At 36.3% G+C, this 18093-nt stretch overlaps 1 protein-coding gene across 2 annotated transcripts in view; it reads right to left on the bottom strand.

Moving 5' to 3' along the window:
• FNBP1L (formin binding protein 1 like) overlaps positions 1-18093 on the bottom strand; it is a 91409-nt gene that overhangs the window by 24154 nt on the left and 49162 nt on the right. The window contains exons 6-10 of one of the 2 annotated variants that reach the window (XM_049772209.1): positions 13627-13731; positions 10497-10625; positions 7209-7355; positions 5321-5524; positions 3859-4017 (exon numbers count right to left, since the gene is read on the bottom strand). In XM_049772209.1, coding sequence (XP_049628166.1) covers positions 3859-4017; positions 5321-5524; positions 7209-7355; positions 10497-10625; positions 13627-13731 — 744 coding nt within the window. The remainder of the gene's footprint in view (positions 1-3858; positions 4018-5320; positions 5525-7208; positions 7356-10496; positions 10626-13626; positions 13732-18093) is intronic. The other variant, XM_049772210.1, reaches the window with a different exon arrangement.

The raw sequence follows: 18093 nt of genomic DNA, 5'->3' as shown, positions 1-18093 counted from the left end.
ACAAAAGATAGGGAAACTCTCAAAATAATACACATGATAGTATGGGATGAGTTCAAATAGAAAGGGATAAGAATCATCAGTGTTCTCAAGTAACATGAAAGCAGTCTGATAAAGAATTATTAATCATGGGCTGGAGAGATAGCATGGAAGTAGGGCGTTTGCTTTGCATGCAGAAGGATGGTGGTTCAAATCTCAGCTAGGTCCATCCTAGGTTAGTTCATGCAAGGCAGATGCCCTACCACTTGCGCCACCGCTCTGGCCCCAGGATATACTTTTTTAAAAAACTCAAATGATATAAATACCCTCTACCTAGATAAACTATCATTCAGATTTGAAGGAATAGCACAAAGTTTCATAGTTTTGTTTAGCAACTTCTTACAGGTGACAATAGCCTGAACTCACCAATCAAGACACACAGATTGGAATGATAAATCAGAAAACTGAAACCAACTTTCTGCTGTCTCCAAGACAAAGCAGAGTGGAAAAGGCAGAGCAAACATCAAAGGCTAAAAACCACAATTCAAGCAAACAATTCCCTTTTAAAGCTGGGATGAGGCCAAATAGATAGTACAATAGCCAAGAGATAGTACCCAAATATGCTGGGCTTGAGCCTCAGCCGCACATATGATTCACTGAGTCCTTGACAAGAGTACTCTCTGAACAAAGAACCAGGAGTTAGTCCTGAGCACAGTCAGGTATGGCCCAAAAACAAAAAACAAAAACAGCAATAACAAAGATGCCAGGGTATGTTCATATTTATATCAGAAAACAGACTACAAATTTTAAAATGTTGTAAGCAACAGGGATGGTCATTTCTTAATGATCAAAGGATAGGAAAGAACTTACACTCCTAAAAATTATGTATCTAAGAGGGACCATCAAAATATTTTAAGTAACTGCTTACAGACTTGAAGGAAGATACTGAGTAGCTGGAGACTTCAGCACCACTTTATCACCTCTAAATAGATCAAAACTCAACAAGGAAACACTGGCTTTAAGGGAAGAATTGAAAAGATGGGCAATGGATGTATGGTTGGGTGGATGGATAAAGACAGATTGACAGACAGACAGGCAGGCAGGCAGGCAGGCAGGCAGAAAGGCACACAGACAGACCTTCATCTCCAAATAGTTGAACATGCATTCTCCTAAAGAGATGGGACATTCTTCAATTCAGGTAAGTGATAAGCCACAAAACATACCATAACATCAAGGGGATAGAAGTTGTATCAATTATTCTCTCAAGCTATGGTGCAATTAAAATATGAAAGTTAATCCATTGAGGAAATGGGGAAAAAATTAAAACACTTAAACAATTAAACAATTAAAAAAAAATTCACTACTGAACAACCAATGACCAGTGGGTCAAAGAGAGGCAGAGAGGAAATAAAAAAATTACTGAAAACAAATGTGAGTGAAGATAGAAGCTACTGGAATAAATAGAGCACAGCAAAAGTGATACTAAGAGGAAGGTTCACAGCAACAGAAGTTCATTACTGAGGAAGAAAGGGTGCCGATAAATAATCTAATTACACAGCTTAAGCAGATAAAGACCAGCAAAAGAAACCCAAAGCAAGTAGAAAGAAATAATGAAACTTAGCACCAAAATTAAATCCTCCCAAAAATGCATATCAAAAAACCCAAAAGCTAGTTTCTTGATAAAATAAACAAAATGAACAAACCATTAGCGAGTTTCACAGAGAAAGAGAACCTTAGTAAAAACTTAATCAGAAAGGAAAGGGGAGAAAAGAGATTTGCACTCCTACATTCATTGCTGCACTATTTATTGAACATAGCCAGAGTCTAGAAACAAATCAAATGTCCAAAAACTGATGACCAGATGAAGAAACTACAGTACATATACTATTCAGAATATTACTCAAAAATATTAGAATTGGGGCCCGGAGAGATACACAGTGGTGTTTGCCTTGCAAGCAGCCGATCCAGGACCAAAGGTGGTTGGTTCGAATCCCGGTGTCCCATATGGTCCCCCGTGTCTGCCAGGAGCTATTTCTGAGCAGACAGCCAGGAGTATCGCCGGGTGTAGCCCAAAAAAAACAAAAAAAAAAACAAAAACAAAAACAAAAAAATTAGAATTGGGCCAGAGAGATAGCATGGAGGTTATGAGTTTGCCTTGCATGCAGAAGGACAGTGGTTCCAATCCCGGCATCCCATTTGGTCCCCCAAGCCTGCCAGAGCGATTTCTGAGCATAGAGCCAGTAGTAACCCCTGAGCACTGCCGGGTGTGACCCAGAAAACAAACATACAAAAAAGAATATTAGAATGACAGGGACGAGTGATAGCACAGCGATAAAGTATTTGCCTTGCACGTGGCCAACACAGGATGAACCCTGATTTGAATCCCAGCATCCCATATGGTTGTCCAAACCTGCCAGGAGTGACTTCTGAGCACAGAGCCAGGAGTAACCCATGAGGGCTGCCAGGTGTGATGCAAAAAAAAAAAAAAAAAAAGAATATTGGAATGTGATGGATTTCTCATAGTGATAAGAGGAACCCATTCCATTTGCTGCTATGTGGATGGTTCTGGAGAGTACCATGCTAGTTAGTAAGTCAGGAGAAGGATAGATTATGATTTCTCTCATATGTAGGATTTGAAGAAACAAAATAAGGGTTTCACAAATTCCCAAAGGCAAAAGAAACTGAGAATGGTCTTCCGTGGTAAAAGTACCACTGGAAAGTTGAACTGACACAATGGAAGAGGGAAATGGACACAGAGGTGTGGTGTTGGATTGGGATATACATGAAATCCAAACATTAACGATATTGTGAACTACAGCACCTAAAATATAATTTAAATTATAATAATTGCAGGTAGGGTCCCCAGACATCCTGAGCACTGCTTATAAGCCCTACCCACTGGAAAAAAAAAAAAAAAAACCCAAAACCAAAACAAAACATCTACTGCAGGTCAGAGACAAAGAGAGATTAATGGCTGAGCATTAATTTGGATGCAGGAAGCTTGAATTTGAACCCAGGCACTGTAGGGTTCCCTGAATCAGAGGTAGCCCCCAAATACCAAAAGATGTAGCCCCCCCGCCCCCAAAATAAAATTTTCACATGAAAAAGAAAGAGAAGTCAAAGAGCTAATTCAATAGGCTTTCTGCCACCTCTGACCACTGAACCAGGAGTAGTCCCTGAGCTACTGTTGGGTGTGACCCAACAACGACCTCAACCAGCAAAGAAAAATAAATAACATTTTAGAAAAGCCAAAAAACATATCGTTAAGCAAAACAATATAACAACTATAGAGATTCTGAGTAGATGGTGAAACTCAACTTTAAGAAAACCCAAGATTTATTTTGTATAGTTTAATGGAATTACAAGTAAAAAAATACATAAATAAGCTTCTTAAAACTTTTCTTTTGCTTTCTATCCTATATTTCATTTTTTAATTATTAGGAATTGTATTTTGTGCTTTTAAAGTAGGAAAATTAAAACTGAATGATTTCAATGAAATATTTTATAAACTGGTTTGTCATTAGTGAAAAATTATTACTTGAGTAGCGCTAGTGACAAATTACTGAAAGTCTTAAAAATGTAAATACATTACAAGACAATGGTGGACATGATTTCACATAAACCAAAAGCAAAATAGCTAATATGAGTGTACCCAGCACCCTCTTTATAATACCATTCTTTTACGGTTACGTATTTCAAATGTTATAAAGAGGCTTTTTTTTTTTCTTTTTTTTTTTTTTTTAACTTGAGGGCAGCTATACTTTGTGGTTTTTAGTACTACATGTTTATCAGAGAGAGCCTTATAATGAGGGTGGAGAGTATTTAAAGCCACACTACACACACAATAGGCCATCATGCATTTTAACCCATGATTAAACTTACCCCTCTTTTGAGGCTTCTGAAAGAAGGAATTCTGGGCTTCCCTGTTTTTATTTCATTCATACAATAATGCACGGGCTCAATGGAGAATGTGAGAAACTGGGACCCATTAGGAGTACTGGATGTGAATAAACTAGTAGGGGTTAAGGGTGGGGACTGTGGCTAATATGGAAATAAAGAAAGGAATCAATAAGCCAACTGTGCATTGTTTTTCTCTATATGAAATTTTCTATTTTTGGCAATATACTCTATAAAATATCACTCAAAGTTTGTAATAAAAATAAAATTAATTTAACATAATTTTGCCAAAATTGTCATTAAAAAAACAAGTTTACCTTTAAAAATGTATCATTTCACTTGATCATTTCTCTACAAACTGACTGGTAAAAAATATAGAGTACACATTATGTTAGAGATAGCAATTATGACCTGACTGGAAAATTCTTGATTTTTAAAATAGTAGTACCACTTATTTTACACTTAACATCTATCAGAGGTAACGGTAGCAACTATAAAGACATATAAATAGGCAATGTCTATTAGCATAAAATATTAATTATCATTAAAAATAGGCAAAATTATTTCCAAACATTTTTGTGGCTTCCCTCTCAAACTGTTTCTATTTCATCCTTATTGTATCCCCTGTCCTTTTTTATTTTTAATTTCAGTATTTGTTTTTCTGAACTCTCCTAGCTAATAAGCTAACTTAAAGAATAAGTATCACCTCTCAAACTACTGGACTGGACAATATTATTATAAGATGAATAATACTTGAGTTATGACAGCTGTGCTTTTCCATAGGTATCATAAGTTAAATATTAGATATTCACATGTCAAGATCAGAAAAATGTACATAATTGTGCATTTGTAATAAAAAAGCTATCCTATTCTTTTGATGTTACTGTTAAAAAAAATCACTAAATTGATGAAGATTAAATACTCATTTATTCAACTGTTTTTCATTTACTGAAATGTTTTATCTCAAATAAATAGCACATTGGAAGGTAAGTTCCAATAAGAGTTGAGATTCTCTTACTGGAAACTTTTTTAACTGCAAATAACCACTAATACTTAAAATTTCCCACTCAGTATTTACACAGTGATAAAAAAAAATTATTAGTATAACCAGACCAGGCCTATAAAGACACTTCTCATTTTGTTAGCCATCTATTTCAAATGTTGATGGCAATTATAGTTGTATTGTTGATCAATTTCCTTAAGAAACTTTCTGAAACTATAACCAATATAATTTCAAAAGTGCAACTTACATATTTACTTAAATGTGTTATTTATCAACTGGTATACAAAAGTAAAATCCAGAAATTATTTTCACTATTAAGATATAAAATTCTGCTTCTAAATGAAATATCGATCATTCAAACTACTTTCTATTAATAATAAATCATACTCTATTAAATGAAAGCTAAAACTATATAACAACATATACAATTCTTGTTACTTTTACCTTAGGCTTCTTTCCAAAGAGCCACAACTTGCCCTTGGCTTTTCCTACTGTAGTTTTGGTGTCCATCTTCCCACTTTCCTGTTTAGATGCACTGATAGTTCCATCAGAAATAGTTCTATAAATGTGCTGACTGTAATCTTCAAATGGAAAGTCTCCTGGAGGTTCAAATCCAGACTTGAAGGAGTCTACTACCATCTGTGAGTCCTGTATGTAAGAGACACACTTTTTAAAGCATTTCATTTGCTCTTAATACCACATAAACTTTCGGGGCTGGAGCGGTAGGTGGCACAGGGGTAGGGTGTTTGCCTTGCACACGCTAACCTAGGACGGACTTTGGTTCGATCCTCCAGCATCCCATATGGTCCCCCAAGCCAGTTTGTGAGCGCATAGCCAGGAGTAACCACTGAGCGTCACCAGGAGTGTTCCAAAAAAAAACAAACAAACAAAAAAAAAAAACACATAAACTTTCAAAAGAAATAGTCCTACCATAATCATTAAAGGTTTGAAGTGAATAATTTCTTCCTGTGAAATTATAATAATCCCTACTTTGTTTGATTTTGGTTTTTTTATTTGTTTGTTTATTTCGGGGCCACATCTGGCTCTGCACTCAGAAATCACTCTCCTTTTTTTTTTTTCTTTTTTAGAAATCACTCCTGGCTGGCTCGGAGGACCAAATAGGATACCAGGGATTGAACCGGGTCTGTCCTGGATCAGCCTGCGTGCAAGGCAAATGCCTTACCAGTGTGCTACCACACCTGCCCTTGTTCTTTTGTTTGTTTCTTTTTTGGTTTTTGGGCCACACCCAGCGGCGCTCAGTTACTCGGTTACTCCTGGCTCTGTCCTTAGAAATTGCTCCTGGCAAGCACGGGGGACCATATAGGATGCTGGGATTTGAACCACCGTCCTTCTGCATGCAAGGCAAATGCCCTACCTTCATGTTATCTCTCGGGCCCCAAGTCAAAAAATTTTTTAAGGAACATCTTAACTTTTGTCACAATGACTCCTCCGAAATCATCTACTAAAGAGTGGGAGAGGAGTACCTATGTTTATAACCTTAGATTAAATTCATCTATACAGAAATATATAGTCTTTGCATTCTGAATTCAAGAATCCCAAATCCTTTTTTCAGTTTAAATTTATCTCCAAATTCAGAATGGAACCTCTCAGATATAGTCTCAACTTGCTGTAAAGACTAAACATATGTGGTATATATTTGGTTCTCCTACTCTTCATTTACCTTCTCGGTTTCTGCCAACCATCCATTTTGGTCATTTTAACCAGTATTTACTGACAAATTAGTGGGTACAAGATTCTGCTAGAGACCCTAAGTGATATAACGTGATTAGATTCTCTTCCTCAAAAAGAGAAAGTCTACGCTGTTCTTCCTATTCCATAATACTCTGCTTCCTCTTTCTCTAAGTCGTCATTTCATACACTGCTCAAGTTTCAAAATCCAGCTCAAGTTTCTTGTGTTAAAAGCACCTCTTGAGGCCACAGCGGTGGCACAGCGGTAGGGCATTTGCCTTGCATGCGGCTGGGCCAGGACAGACTGGGGTTGGATCCCCCGGTGTCCCATATGTCCCCAAGCCAGGAGCAATTTCTGAGTGCATAGCCAGGAATAACCCGAGCATCACCGGGTGTGGTCCAGAAATAAACAAAAAACTGAAAAAGTAAAAGAAAAGGAAGGGATTAAACTTTTTCAAATAATTAGAAAATGGTCCTTTGAGCCCATCAAAGTCCAATCTTATTACCAAACGTAATTTTACTGAATATAATTTGGAATCAAGTACTCAACAATCATTTCACCCTTTCCCAATTAATTTCATTAACTTAAAATACAAATCTAAACCAAAGTGCACTTATTCAAATATAATTATATCACACTTACCCGTCTTTCATCAACTGATTTTGCTGCAAGAATCATTCCTTCTAAACATTTTGAAATGATAGGAATAACTTTGCGTTCTGAGTCTGCAAATCCTCGATAACACTCACTGAGTTTAATAGTCCTTCGCTCATCCATTTCTTGTAGTTGCTAATAATTAGAAAGATTTTTTTTTTAAAAAGAAAACTAGGTTTCTGTTCATGCTGAAGTAATCCCCTTCAAGGACTAGAGATAGTATAGCAGGCAGGCAAGACTAACCTGGTTTCTATCCTCATCCATACCCCCACTCTCCATATGGTTCCCACATGCCTCACACATGTCCCAAGAACAGGGCCAGTAGGTAAGCTTCAAGGCTCCTTAGTGTGGCCCCCCAAAAGAACCAAAAATCAATAACAACAACAACAACAAAATCTTGGGGCTTGATCAATAGTATAGAGGATAGGTCACTTGCCTTGCATGCAAGTGATCCAGGTTTCATCCCCAGCATCTGATATGGTCTCCTAACCTTACCTACCCTGAGCCAAGTGTGGCCCAGAAACAAAAAAAAAAAAAAAAAAAAACCCAAAACTTTGACTTCATCTGGCAATCCTCCCAAAATTCTACCCTAATAGTTCCTTTATACAAGACCAATAAATCTGTAATCCAATTTAAATCTGGAGGTGTATTAAAATATATGAATCTGTTTATTTAGCACATTCTCAGTGGACACCAGTTTTTCAAGCCTTTTTTTTTTAAAGAACCCCTACAAGTTACTGGATCTATGCTCACACCACCTCAACTTTTTATTTTTAGTAAGAACTGTTATTTATACTTTCAAGAAAAGTTTTATTTAAAAACAAATTTTTGTGTCACTTTTTTTCCTTTTACAGTAATTGGCTTGTGGCCAGAGTGACAGGATAGTGGGCAAGACACTTGCTTTGTACACAGTCAAACTAGGTTTGGTCCCCAGTACCCATATGGTCTATATAGCCTTGCCAAGAATGCTGCCTGGGGCTGGAGAGACAGCACAGCAGTAGGGCATTTGCCTTGTAAGCAGCCAATCAGGATGAACAGTGGTTCAAATCCCGGCATCTCATATGGTCCTCTGAACCTACCAGGAGTGACTTCTGAGCACAGAGCCAGGAGTAACCCCTGAGCATGGTTGGGTGTGACCCAAAAACAAAGAACAAAACAAAAAAGATGCCTGAGCACAGGGCCAGAATTCAGTCCTGAGCACTGCTGGTTGTGACCTAAAAATTACATAGATAAAATAAAACAACTAACCTAAAACATATAAATCTAAGGCTTCTAAGTCATTAATTACATTACCTCAGAAAAAAATAAACTAACTAATGATCCACAACTCAACCAACTCACCACACTCAATAGGCCAGAGAGACTATCAAGAGGTTATGAACAAAAGATATAAAAATCAGAAAGCTACATGGTCAAAGTGGCATATAAACATAATTTTCACAATTCAAAATGTGATTGCCAGAAGTTACTAAAAATTATACTGAAACACATGAAATAATACTTAAAGGCACTTTTCTGACATTTCATATTCGACAACACTAACCTTTATTTTTCCCAGGGAATAACTACATTAAATCTCAGTCTCAAGGCCCTCATATAATTTTTCCTCTTTAATCACTAGTCTATTTTGAGAACTGCATTTCCACAGAACTGCCCTCAGAATAACACAACTGCAAGCTGTTTTAAAAAGGTCCAAACAAAAGGATTATAGTGCGCGCTCGAATGCACTCGCGCGCGCACACACATTTGTTAATCTCAAAAGTTAAGGTCTCCACAGGCTGTAAAGTCTTAGCTAACACACACACACACACACACACACACACACACACACACACACAAAATCTCAAAAGTTAAGGGCTCCACAGACTGTAAAGGCTTAGCTCATACCCTAGAAAAAACAACAGTGAATAAGGATTGGCAAGCCTGATGCTCAGGATTAAATGACCAAAATCTGATACCTGCTCTAGTCCACCACCTCTTACTGAGCTTCCTTTATACTTCTAATTTGCCTAACAAAGTAAAAAAGAAGAATATTAGAGCTGGCACTCTTCTCATATAAACTCTGCTCTCCCAGATATTAATTTATCAATACTATTTATTCTCTAACTTCTCTTCTTTCTAGAATAGGCAGTAACATCATTTAATCCTCATGTCTTTACCTGAGGTTGTTTGGCAACTGTGATGTTGGATGGGATCAAGTGATGCTGGGTAGGATTTAAGCATCCCATAAGTAAGCTCAAAGCAAGCTTGAATTATATATTCAAGATCTGCCAGCTAGGAAGGCAAGCAGGCAAAATTCAAACTAGCAAATACATTATATAAGATTAAAAAAAAATTTTTTTGGCCACATCTGGAGGCGCTCAGGGGTTACTCCTGGCTCTCTGCTCAGAAATTGCTCCTGGCAGGCACGGGGGACCATATGGGATGCTGGGATTCGAACCACTGTTGGTCCTGGGTCAATGGCTTGCAAGGCAAACGCCCTACAGCTATGCTACCTCTGTATAAGATTAATTTTGCCATCTCAACTAATGCTAATTATTCTGATATAGTGTCAAAAAGTTTACATCTTATTTCATAGTATTATATTACACCATACCATATGACGAAAATACTATTAATTTTCTCTATTACATAATATCTGGGAGGAGGGAGATGGGGAATTGGTGATGGAAATGTTGCACTTGGTGAAATGGGGTGTTCTTTTTATGACTGAAACCCAACTATGATCATGTCTGTTGTAATTACAGTGCTTAAATAAAGATATTATCTTTTTAAAAATCATTCTAAAAAAATATTACTATTTGAGTAGACTACCATACTAATAAAAAAATCTTTGAAAATTGTGATTTCAAAGTTAAAAAAAATTGCTTTTAGAAAAAAATTTTACTTTTAAACTTACAAAGGTAATGTAATTTTTTTTGTTTTTCAGGTCACACTCAACAATGCTAATTCTGTGAGGTCAGGGATCACCCCTGGCAGTGCTTGGTGTACCATAAGGAATAACAGGGATTAAACTGTGCTTACCCATTTTCAAGATAAGCACCCTGCCCAATGTACTTTCTCTTTAGTCCTCCTAAAGAAATTTCTTCATGATAATTAGACATTTTAAGAAAATGGGCTCGGGACTCTTAAGGTGCCAGGGATCAAACCTGGGTCAGCTCTAAGCAAAGCAAGCACCCTACCCATTATACTATTGCTCTAGCTAAATAAATTCAAGTTTTTAAACTCTGGTCTCCCAACTTTAAAACTGTCTTACTTCACAGAAATATATTTTACCTTGTAAATCTGAGGAATCACTATGTAGAAATGTTTGTGTTGTTCTCCATTGAAGTTTTGTAATTGTGCAGCATATTCATTTTTATTTTCATCAGCCATATGTGTACGAAGATTCAACTGCATTTTAGCCTGGAGACAAATTGGTCCCAAACATTATCAAAAAAAGCAATAAGTAAGTCATAGTTAATGTGCTTTCCTAAAGGTTATACTAAAACTGGAATTAAAACAATCAATGCTATTTAAAAATCTAAGATGTTTAAAATGTAACAGCCACAGTCTCTAACATTCCTTTCATTTTACTGCAAATAATCCATGCCCTTAAAAATCCCTTCAAATTAAGTTTCTTTTTACCTTATCCAGATTTTTAACAATTAGTAACATTAGTGACAGTTTTGCTTGAAACAGAAGCTTTTAATCAGAAGAGTAAGAATATTTCAAATACTTTTAAATCAAAGCTTTTAGCAATGAATAGTAAATTATTTCTTTAATATGTTTATTTCTATCTTAGAACCACAATAAAACCAAATAATAAAAAAAACTGTGATTTGGGGATAAGGTAATATTACTCAACAATCATTTTCATCAATATATAAAACCATAAAAAGGTTTTTTCTTTTGTTTTGTTTAGGCACCCGACAATGCTTGGGGGCACCTGGGGGTGCCAGGAATCAAATCCTGGTAGATCACACGCAGGCAAGCACCATGCCCACAGTACTATATCTCTAGCCCCAAAACCATAAAAATTTTTTAAAAGTTAGAATATAAATTTGCTATCCTAAATTCTTTTAGAAATTATTTTCAAGTGAATCATCTAAGTATCGTTTACACTGGTAAGGCCTAGAATACAAACTAAAAGCAAACTTCTTATACATTCTAGTAGAGGTGTCTAAACAAATTTCAGTGTTCTGATATAAAACGGAAAGAAACTGCACTTTTCACAGGACTGAATCATGTTACTTGAGTAATTTGAAAATTATAAATACACTTTCTTACTCAAATTCCACTTTCTTTAATTTAATTTGATGTTTGGGTCACACCCAGCAGCACTCAGGGGTTACTCCTGGCTATGCGCTCAGAAATCGCTCCTGACTTGGGGGACCATATGGGACACCGGGTGATCAAATCAGGGTCCATCCTGGGTCAGTCTCATGCAAGGCAAATAAATGCCCTACCGCTGTGCCATCACTCTGGCTCCATAGTTTATTAATCTTATTTTATATTCATTGAGAAACAATTTAACATCATATAATCTTCTTTCAACAGTCTTATGAGAAAAACTGTTGCATTAAGGTCATTTTAGATTATTTTGCTTGTTTTTATGCCACACCCAGCTGTGGTCAGGGATCACTTCTAGAGACTCAGGTGACCATATAGGGTGCTGTGAATTAAACTGGATCAGCCATGTACCCTTTTTTATATGTATATACATTTAATTAAAGTTCAAATAATTATATGCTAATGTATTTTAATTTACATAAAATAAATACTATAAATATACAATTTAGTAAGAGTAAGGAAAGGAAATTTAAGAAAAAAACTGGGGCCGGAGAAAGAACACAGCAGTAGGGCGTTTGCCTTGCACACAGCCAATCTAGGACAGACGGTGCTTTGAATCCCGGCACCTTATTTGGTCCCCCATGCCTGCCAGGAGCGATTTATGAGTGCAGAGCCAGGAGTAACCTCTGAGCACCGCTGGGTGTGACCCCAAAACCAAAAACCAAAACCAAACCAAAACAAAAAAAAACCTGTTATTTTGGAGGGTTATACCTAGCAGTGTTCTGGGATTATTTCCAATGCTGTAAATGATGATTACTCTTGGAAGAGTTCAGAGTATCATATTCAGGGTTCCAGAATTGGAACCATTATCAGTCATTTCTTTTTTTTTTTCTTTATTTAAACATCTTGATTACATAAATGATTATGATTAGGTTTTAGTCATGTAAAGAACACCCCCTTCACCAGTGCAACATTCCCACCACCAGTGTCCCAAATCTCCCTCCATGCCCCCCCCCCATCAGTCATTTCTAAGGCAAGTGATCAACCTGGGACAGGCCCATGGATTCCTGGCATCCCATATGATCCCCCCCATATGGTAACCCAAGTGCTGCCAGGCATGGCTCAAAAACAAAAAAAAAAAACAAAAAATCTCTACAGATATAGCCAAAGAAATAGCATAGAGGTAGGGTGTTTGCCTTGCATGCAGAAGGACGGTGGTTCAAATCCCAGCATCGCATATTGTCCCTCAAGCCTGCCAGGAGCGATTTCTGAGTGTAGAGCCAGGAGGAACCCCTGACACTGCCAGGTGTGACCCAAAAACCAATAAATAAATAAATAAACAAATAAATAAACAAATAAATAAATAACTCTATATACATATAATATTAAACCTAATGGCAACAATGGTTGCGTAAGTATATAATCCCAGAACAAACTAGGAATAAACAGATCTTTCTGATAGAGGGCAACCATAAACTCCATGAGTAAATGCCACATTAAATGCAAAGTGCTAAGAGACTTGTCTTGGATCTAATTTATACTTATTCAATTATTTTTTAAAATCAATAAATACTCAAATGCATTTTTTTCTTGTTATTTTACTATTAACAATGCCTATTTTATCTCTATGGTGGACCTATCTGTTATCTTTTTTTTTTTAATAGAAACAATTGTGATCCACAGAGTTTTTCACAGTTGAATTTCCGATATAAAGTAAGTCAGGGCCATTCCCACCACCAATGTCAACCTCCCTCCACTAATGAACTCAGAATGCATTTATACCACCACCTGTTGCCCCCTGGCCTGCCAATATAACAGGCCCCATTTAAGTTTAGATTGTTAAAAGTTTAGATCTCTTGATTCTATAATCATTGACTTTGACTTTGGTATTTAGTTCTGTCCATATTTTTTCCCCATCAATGCATCTGAGACCAAGCCACGTACACATTTAAAATAAAGTGAATCAAGTTTTAACTAAAATCACCCTCTCAGACTAATACATATCACTTAAGATTGTCAAATACTTGTCTATTTTATATATACAGTCAAGATCTTAAGGAAATTCTAAAAATTATAGCTACTGTCTACATACAAAAAGTATTGTAATATCAACATTGGGGTGTATATTTCTTACCTTTTCAACATCTGCCTTGGTTGCATTCGTATCATTATCCAATCTTTCATAACTTTGTTGTGCTTTTTCTGCCTCTCTACATTCTCTTTCAAATTTCTTCTTACTCTGTAAAATTAAAATTATTTTTATTTTTACTTAAGAAATAAAATTAAATATATCACATTAAAAATAACTAAATTATTGTCAGGGCTGAAGGTATAGCACAGCTGGTAGGGCTGCCCAGGACTGCTGACCTAGGTTCAATCCCCATCATTCCATATGGTCCCCAAAGCCTGACAGGAATAATTTCGAGCTCAAAGCCAGGAGTAACCTCTAAGTACTGCTTGGTGTGACCCACAAACAAAATAATAACAATAAAAACAACAACAATAATATATTGTCACAGAATTATACATTAAGAAAATTAATTTTCTGTTATTGTTGTTTGGGGCCACACCCATTGATGCTTAGAGGTTACTCCTGTCTTCGCACTCAGAAATCACTCCTGGCAGTGTTTGGATGACCATATTGTATGTTGGAGTTACCTGGGTTGGCTCACATAAAGAGCAAGTGTCCTATTTCCTACTCTCTCTCTCTGACACCTAAAAAAATTAAAAAAAATTTTTTTTCTTTATTTTTGGGTCACACTCCACAGTGCTCAGGAGTTAATCCTGGCTCTGTGCTCAGAAATCATCCCTGGCAGGCTCGTGGGACCATATGGGATGCCAGGATTCGAACCAACGTCTGTCCTAAATCGGCTGCGTACAAGGCAAACACTCTACTGCTGTGTTATCTCTCCAGCCCAAAAAATTAATTTTCTAAATCAGAATCGGTACTACAATACATGTACCTTAAGTGTTACATATTATGGATGAAAAAACATTCACAGGCATAACTGTTAATATTTATTATACAACTCATCTAGTGAGGAAAAATAAAAGCTTAATTCATAACGTATTGGTTTTTGTACTTAGTTTTACTATATGCTTGGTTTTAGTATTTGCTTGCTTTTATTTTTTGGTGAGGTATCAGCTGAACTTGTCAGGTTTTATGTCTACTGTGTCACAGGAGTACTATTCAGCTCTTCAAAGTAGCTTTCTTTAGTTTTGGCCTCTGATATTTACATCTGTTTTATGGTGGGTTGGGGACACCTGATGTTATTCCAAGAGCTATCATGGACTATATGCTAAAGGATTACTCTTGGCAGTGCTTGGGAACTTTCAATGTCAGTGCCAGTACCAGTATAAGTAATAGAACTTGAACCTCCCACAACCAAAGCATGTGCTAGATATTTTCTTTGAATGGTTGTAGCTCCTTGTCTAACTCCTCTTATTTGAAAAATGCTTCTGAAAGCTCTGGAAATAGGACTTGTAGATTATGCTCTCTTCATTTACAGTGACATGGTCAGACAATTTTCTTGGTTTTCCTGATATCAGTATTTGTATGTCTTTCTCCTCAAGCTAATTTTCCCCAAAGAAGTCTTCCAATTCTTGCCTGGAAAATAAGGCCATTTCAGGCTTTATTATCTGCATTCTGATAACTGTTAAAAAAAAAAAAAAGGCTGTCAATTTTTAAAGATTTAACCTCCTTACTTTTAGTTATTATGTCAATCTTTTATTTTTTTTAATAACAACAATGAGTACAAATTTGGATTCTAAAAATTGTAACTACAGGATCAAAACATTTGTCCAGGGGATGTGGCTCTATGATCAACCCCATATCTTAAAGCATGTGGCCCTAACTTCAATCCTTGGTATTGCAGTAAGGGCAAAAGAAAAGTGTAAATTTCACCCAGAATATCTCCCCTCCTTTGACCTACAGAAAACAATTCTCTCACTTCGCTTTTCACTAGTATTTGACTCCTTCTAAGGTTTATACTTTCTAGAGCTCTCAGTTTCAACATTTTTTGTTTGTTTTTGTTTTTGGGTCACAGGCAGCAGCACTCAGTGGTTACTGCTGCTCTGTGTTCAGAAATCGTTCCGAGCAGGCACAGGGGACATATGGGAAACGGGGTTAGAATCATCATCTTTTCTGGATCAGCTGCATGCAAGGAAAACTCCCTATCACTGTGCTATCTCTCTGACCCCGTTGGCAAACTCCCTATCACTGTGCTATCTCTCCAACCCCGTTTCAACATTTTACAGTATTCTAAGCTAAAATCAAATCTCCATCCCTGTGACTAAAGCCAATTCATTTTTTGTTTGGACCACAGCCTGTAGTGCTCAAGGGTTACTCATGGTTTTGTGCTTAGGGATCAGTCCTGGCAGTGTTTGCCTGATCATATGAATTGGCCGAATGCAAAGCAAGTTCCCTTCCTGCTGTACTCTCTGGTCTCTTAAAAGCCAATTCTTTCAAGCAATCTTTCCCAAAGTGGGTAATATAACCCACTATCTTAAGCAGACAGGGCACTGGGATGATCCAGGGAGACAGTAGTATCCTCACTACAACTAAGGAAGTGTTTTTTTGTTTGTTCAATTTAAGGTAGATTTCATGGGGGCAGTAGGTGATTTTTTTCCTAAAAGATTAACAGACTAAGTAAACTTGAGACCTGTACCTTAGAGTAAGGTACCATTAAGTCAGTGTCACAGTCAGGGACCACGAGGGGGAGACCCCCAAAGAAAATCATATAAACGAGGGCCCATAAAATGAAAATAGGTCGATGGGAAAGAACAGAAAAGAGAATAGGAACAAAACAGGGTAGAAAGGAGCCATAGCTAATAAAAGACTAAAAAACACTGCATTAAACCACCATAGTGGATCTGGAGTGAAAGCACAGTGGGGAGGGTGTTTGTCTTGCAAGTAGCCAACCCAGGCTTGATCCCCAGTATCCCATAAGGTTCCCTGAGCCTGCCAGGAGTGATTCCTGAGCACAGAGCCAAAAGTAAGACCTGAGCAACACAGGTGTGGCTCCCAAAACAAAACAAGACAAAACGAAACAGAAAACAATCTACTTCAAATTCTTTGTCTCTACTTTATAAACAAACAACTTTAACAGCTTAGATGCCACTCTGGCTTTTCTCTTACTTCCGGTTCTGAGCATTTAGAGATTTCCTTTTCTTTCAAACAGTTGTGCTAAAAGTTTAACATATACAGAAACATGATACCAACAACAGAGACTATGTGAAAAATAAAAGTGTGTTGGCACTACAGACAATGTCTTGGATTGGACCATCTAGCTTGCCTGGAGCCTAGAGTTGGTCCTTATGCCAGGAAACTTCAGGGGTAGGGTCTCTTTGTATTTAGGCCAAGGTTATTCCTTTCCAGGCCCTCATATTTTGGTGGGCCTATGCAAACAACAATTGCCACTCTAACACCGTTTTTACTGTGCTCCTTTGACTCTAATCCTTAAAAAAAAAAAAAAAAAACACTTAAACTTTTGAGGTTAACTTAAACTAATATGCATGTACATGGAAATGTAAAAAAAAAAACTATGCCTCTAATGTCTAAGGAGTTACATAAGTTTTATGGCTTTAGATTGCCTTGTCTGCTGCTAAGAAATATTATAATGTATTACAATCTGGGGACTTGAGGGACAAAGTAATTATACATGTATTCTGTTTTATTTATCTTAATGTTCTTTGGCTGAAAGTTCAAAGTTAAGATATCAACAAGGGGACTTCTGAGAATTATGTTACAGATGCTTGTCCTTCCACTGTAACTTTACCTCTTTCTTTGCATCTTTGTTCTCATAATTAAAAATAAAAACTTAAAAAAAAAGTTTAACATAAAGAAATTGTGCTCTTATATCTAAATCTTGATAGCCAAAAAGTCTCTGAGTTTATAATTTAATTAGAACCAGACATACCTGTAATTTTAATAAAAATAAATTTTTATTAAATTAATTTGGAGAGATAGCATGGAGGTAAGGCATTTGCTTTGCATGCAGAAGGACGGTGGTTTGAATCCCAGCATCCCATAAGATCCCCCTGAGCCTGCCAGGAGTGATTTCTGAGCACAGAGCCAGGAGTAACCCCTAACTGCAGCTGGGTGTGACCCAAAAGCCAAAAAAAAAAAAAGAAAGAAAGAAAGAAAATTAATTCTTTATTAATTTATTAAATTCTTCAATGTGTTCATCTAGTAAGTATGAGACACCAAGTAAAACTCCCATTTATTCAAAGAACATAAATGTATTTGAATAAACATATATGTATTCTGTCCATATATAACATAAAATCACTAATCTGGGAAAATTAAGATTAGATTCCATGTTTACTTCTCTGAAATTATAATGAAGCAAGTTGAACTTAATTATGAATAAAGCTATTTTTATATTAGATATTTTATTTGTAAAACCACCAAAAAACTCCTAAAATGTCTTAACAGCAAAATAATCTAGAGCGCTATAGTACTAAATATACTTTTCTGTACTATGTGTATATATATTTATGTATATATAAATTTATTATATATTATATATTTTATATTTTATATATATTTATATATTTATATATATTTATTATATATAATAAATTTATTATATATTATATA

The sequence above is a fragment of the Suncus etruscus genome, chromosome 4, assembly GCF_024139225.1.
Source record: "Suncus etruscus isolate mSunEtr1 chromosome 4, mSunEtr1.pri.cur, whole genome shotgun sequence".
In the NCBI taxonomy this organism is placed as follows: Eukaryota; Metazoa; Chordata; class Mammalia; order Eulipotyphla; family Soricidae; genus Suncus; species Suncus etruscus.
The sequence above is the reverse complement of the archived record's forward strand: the minus strand, read 5'-3'. Positions and strand labels throughout refer to the sequence as shown.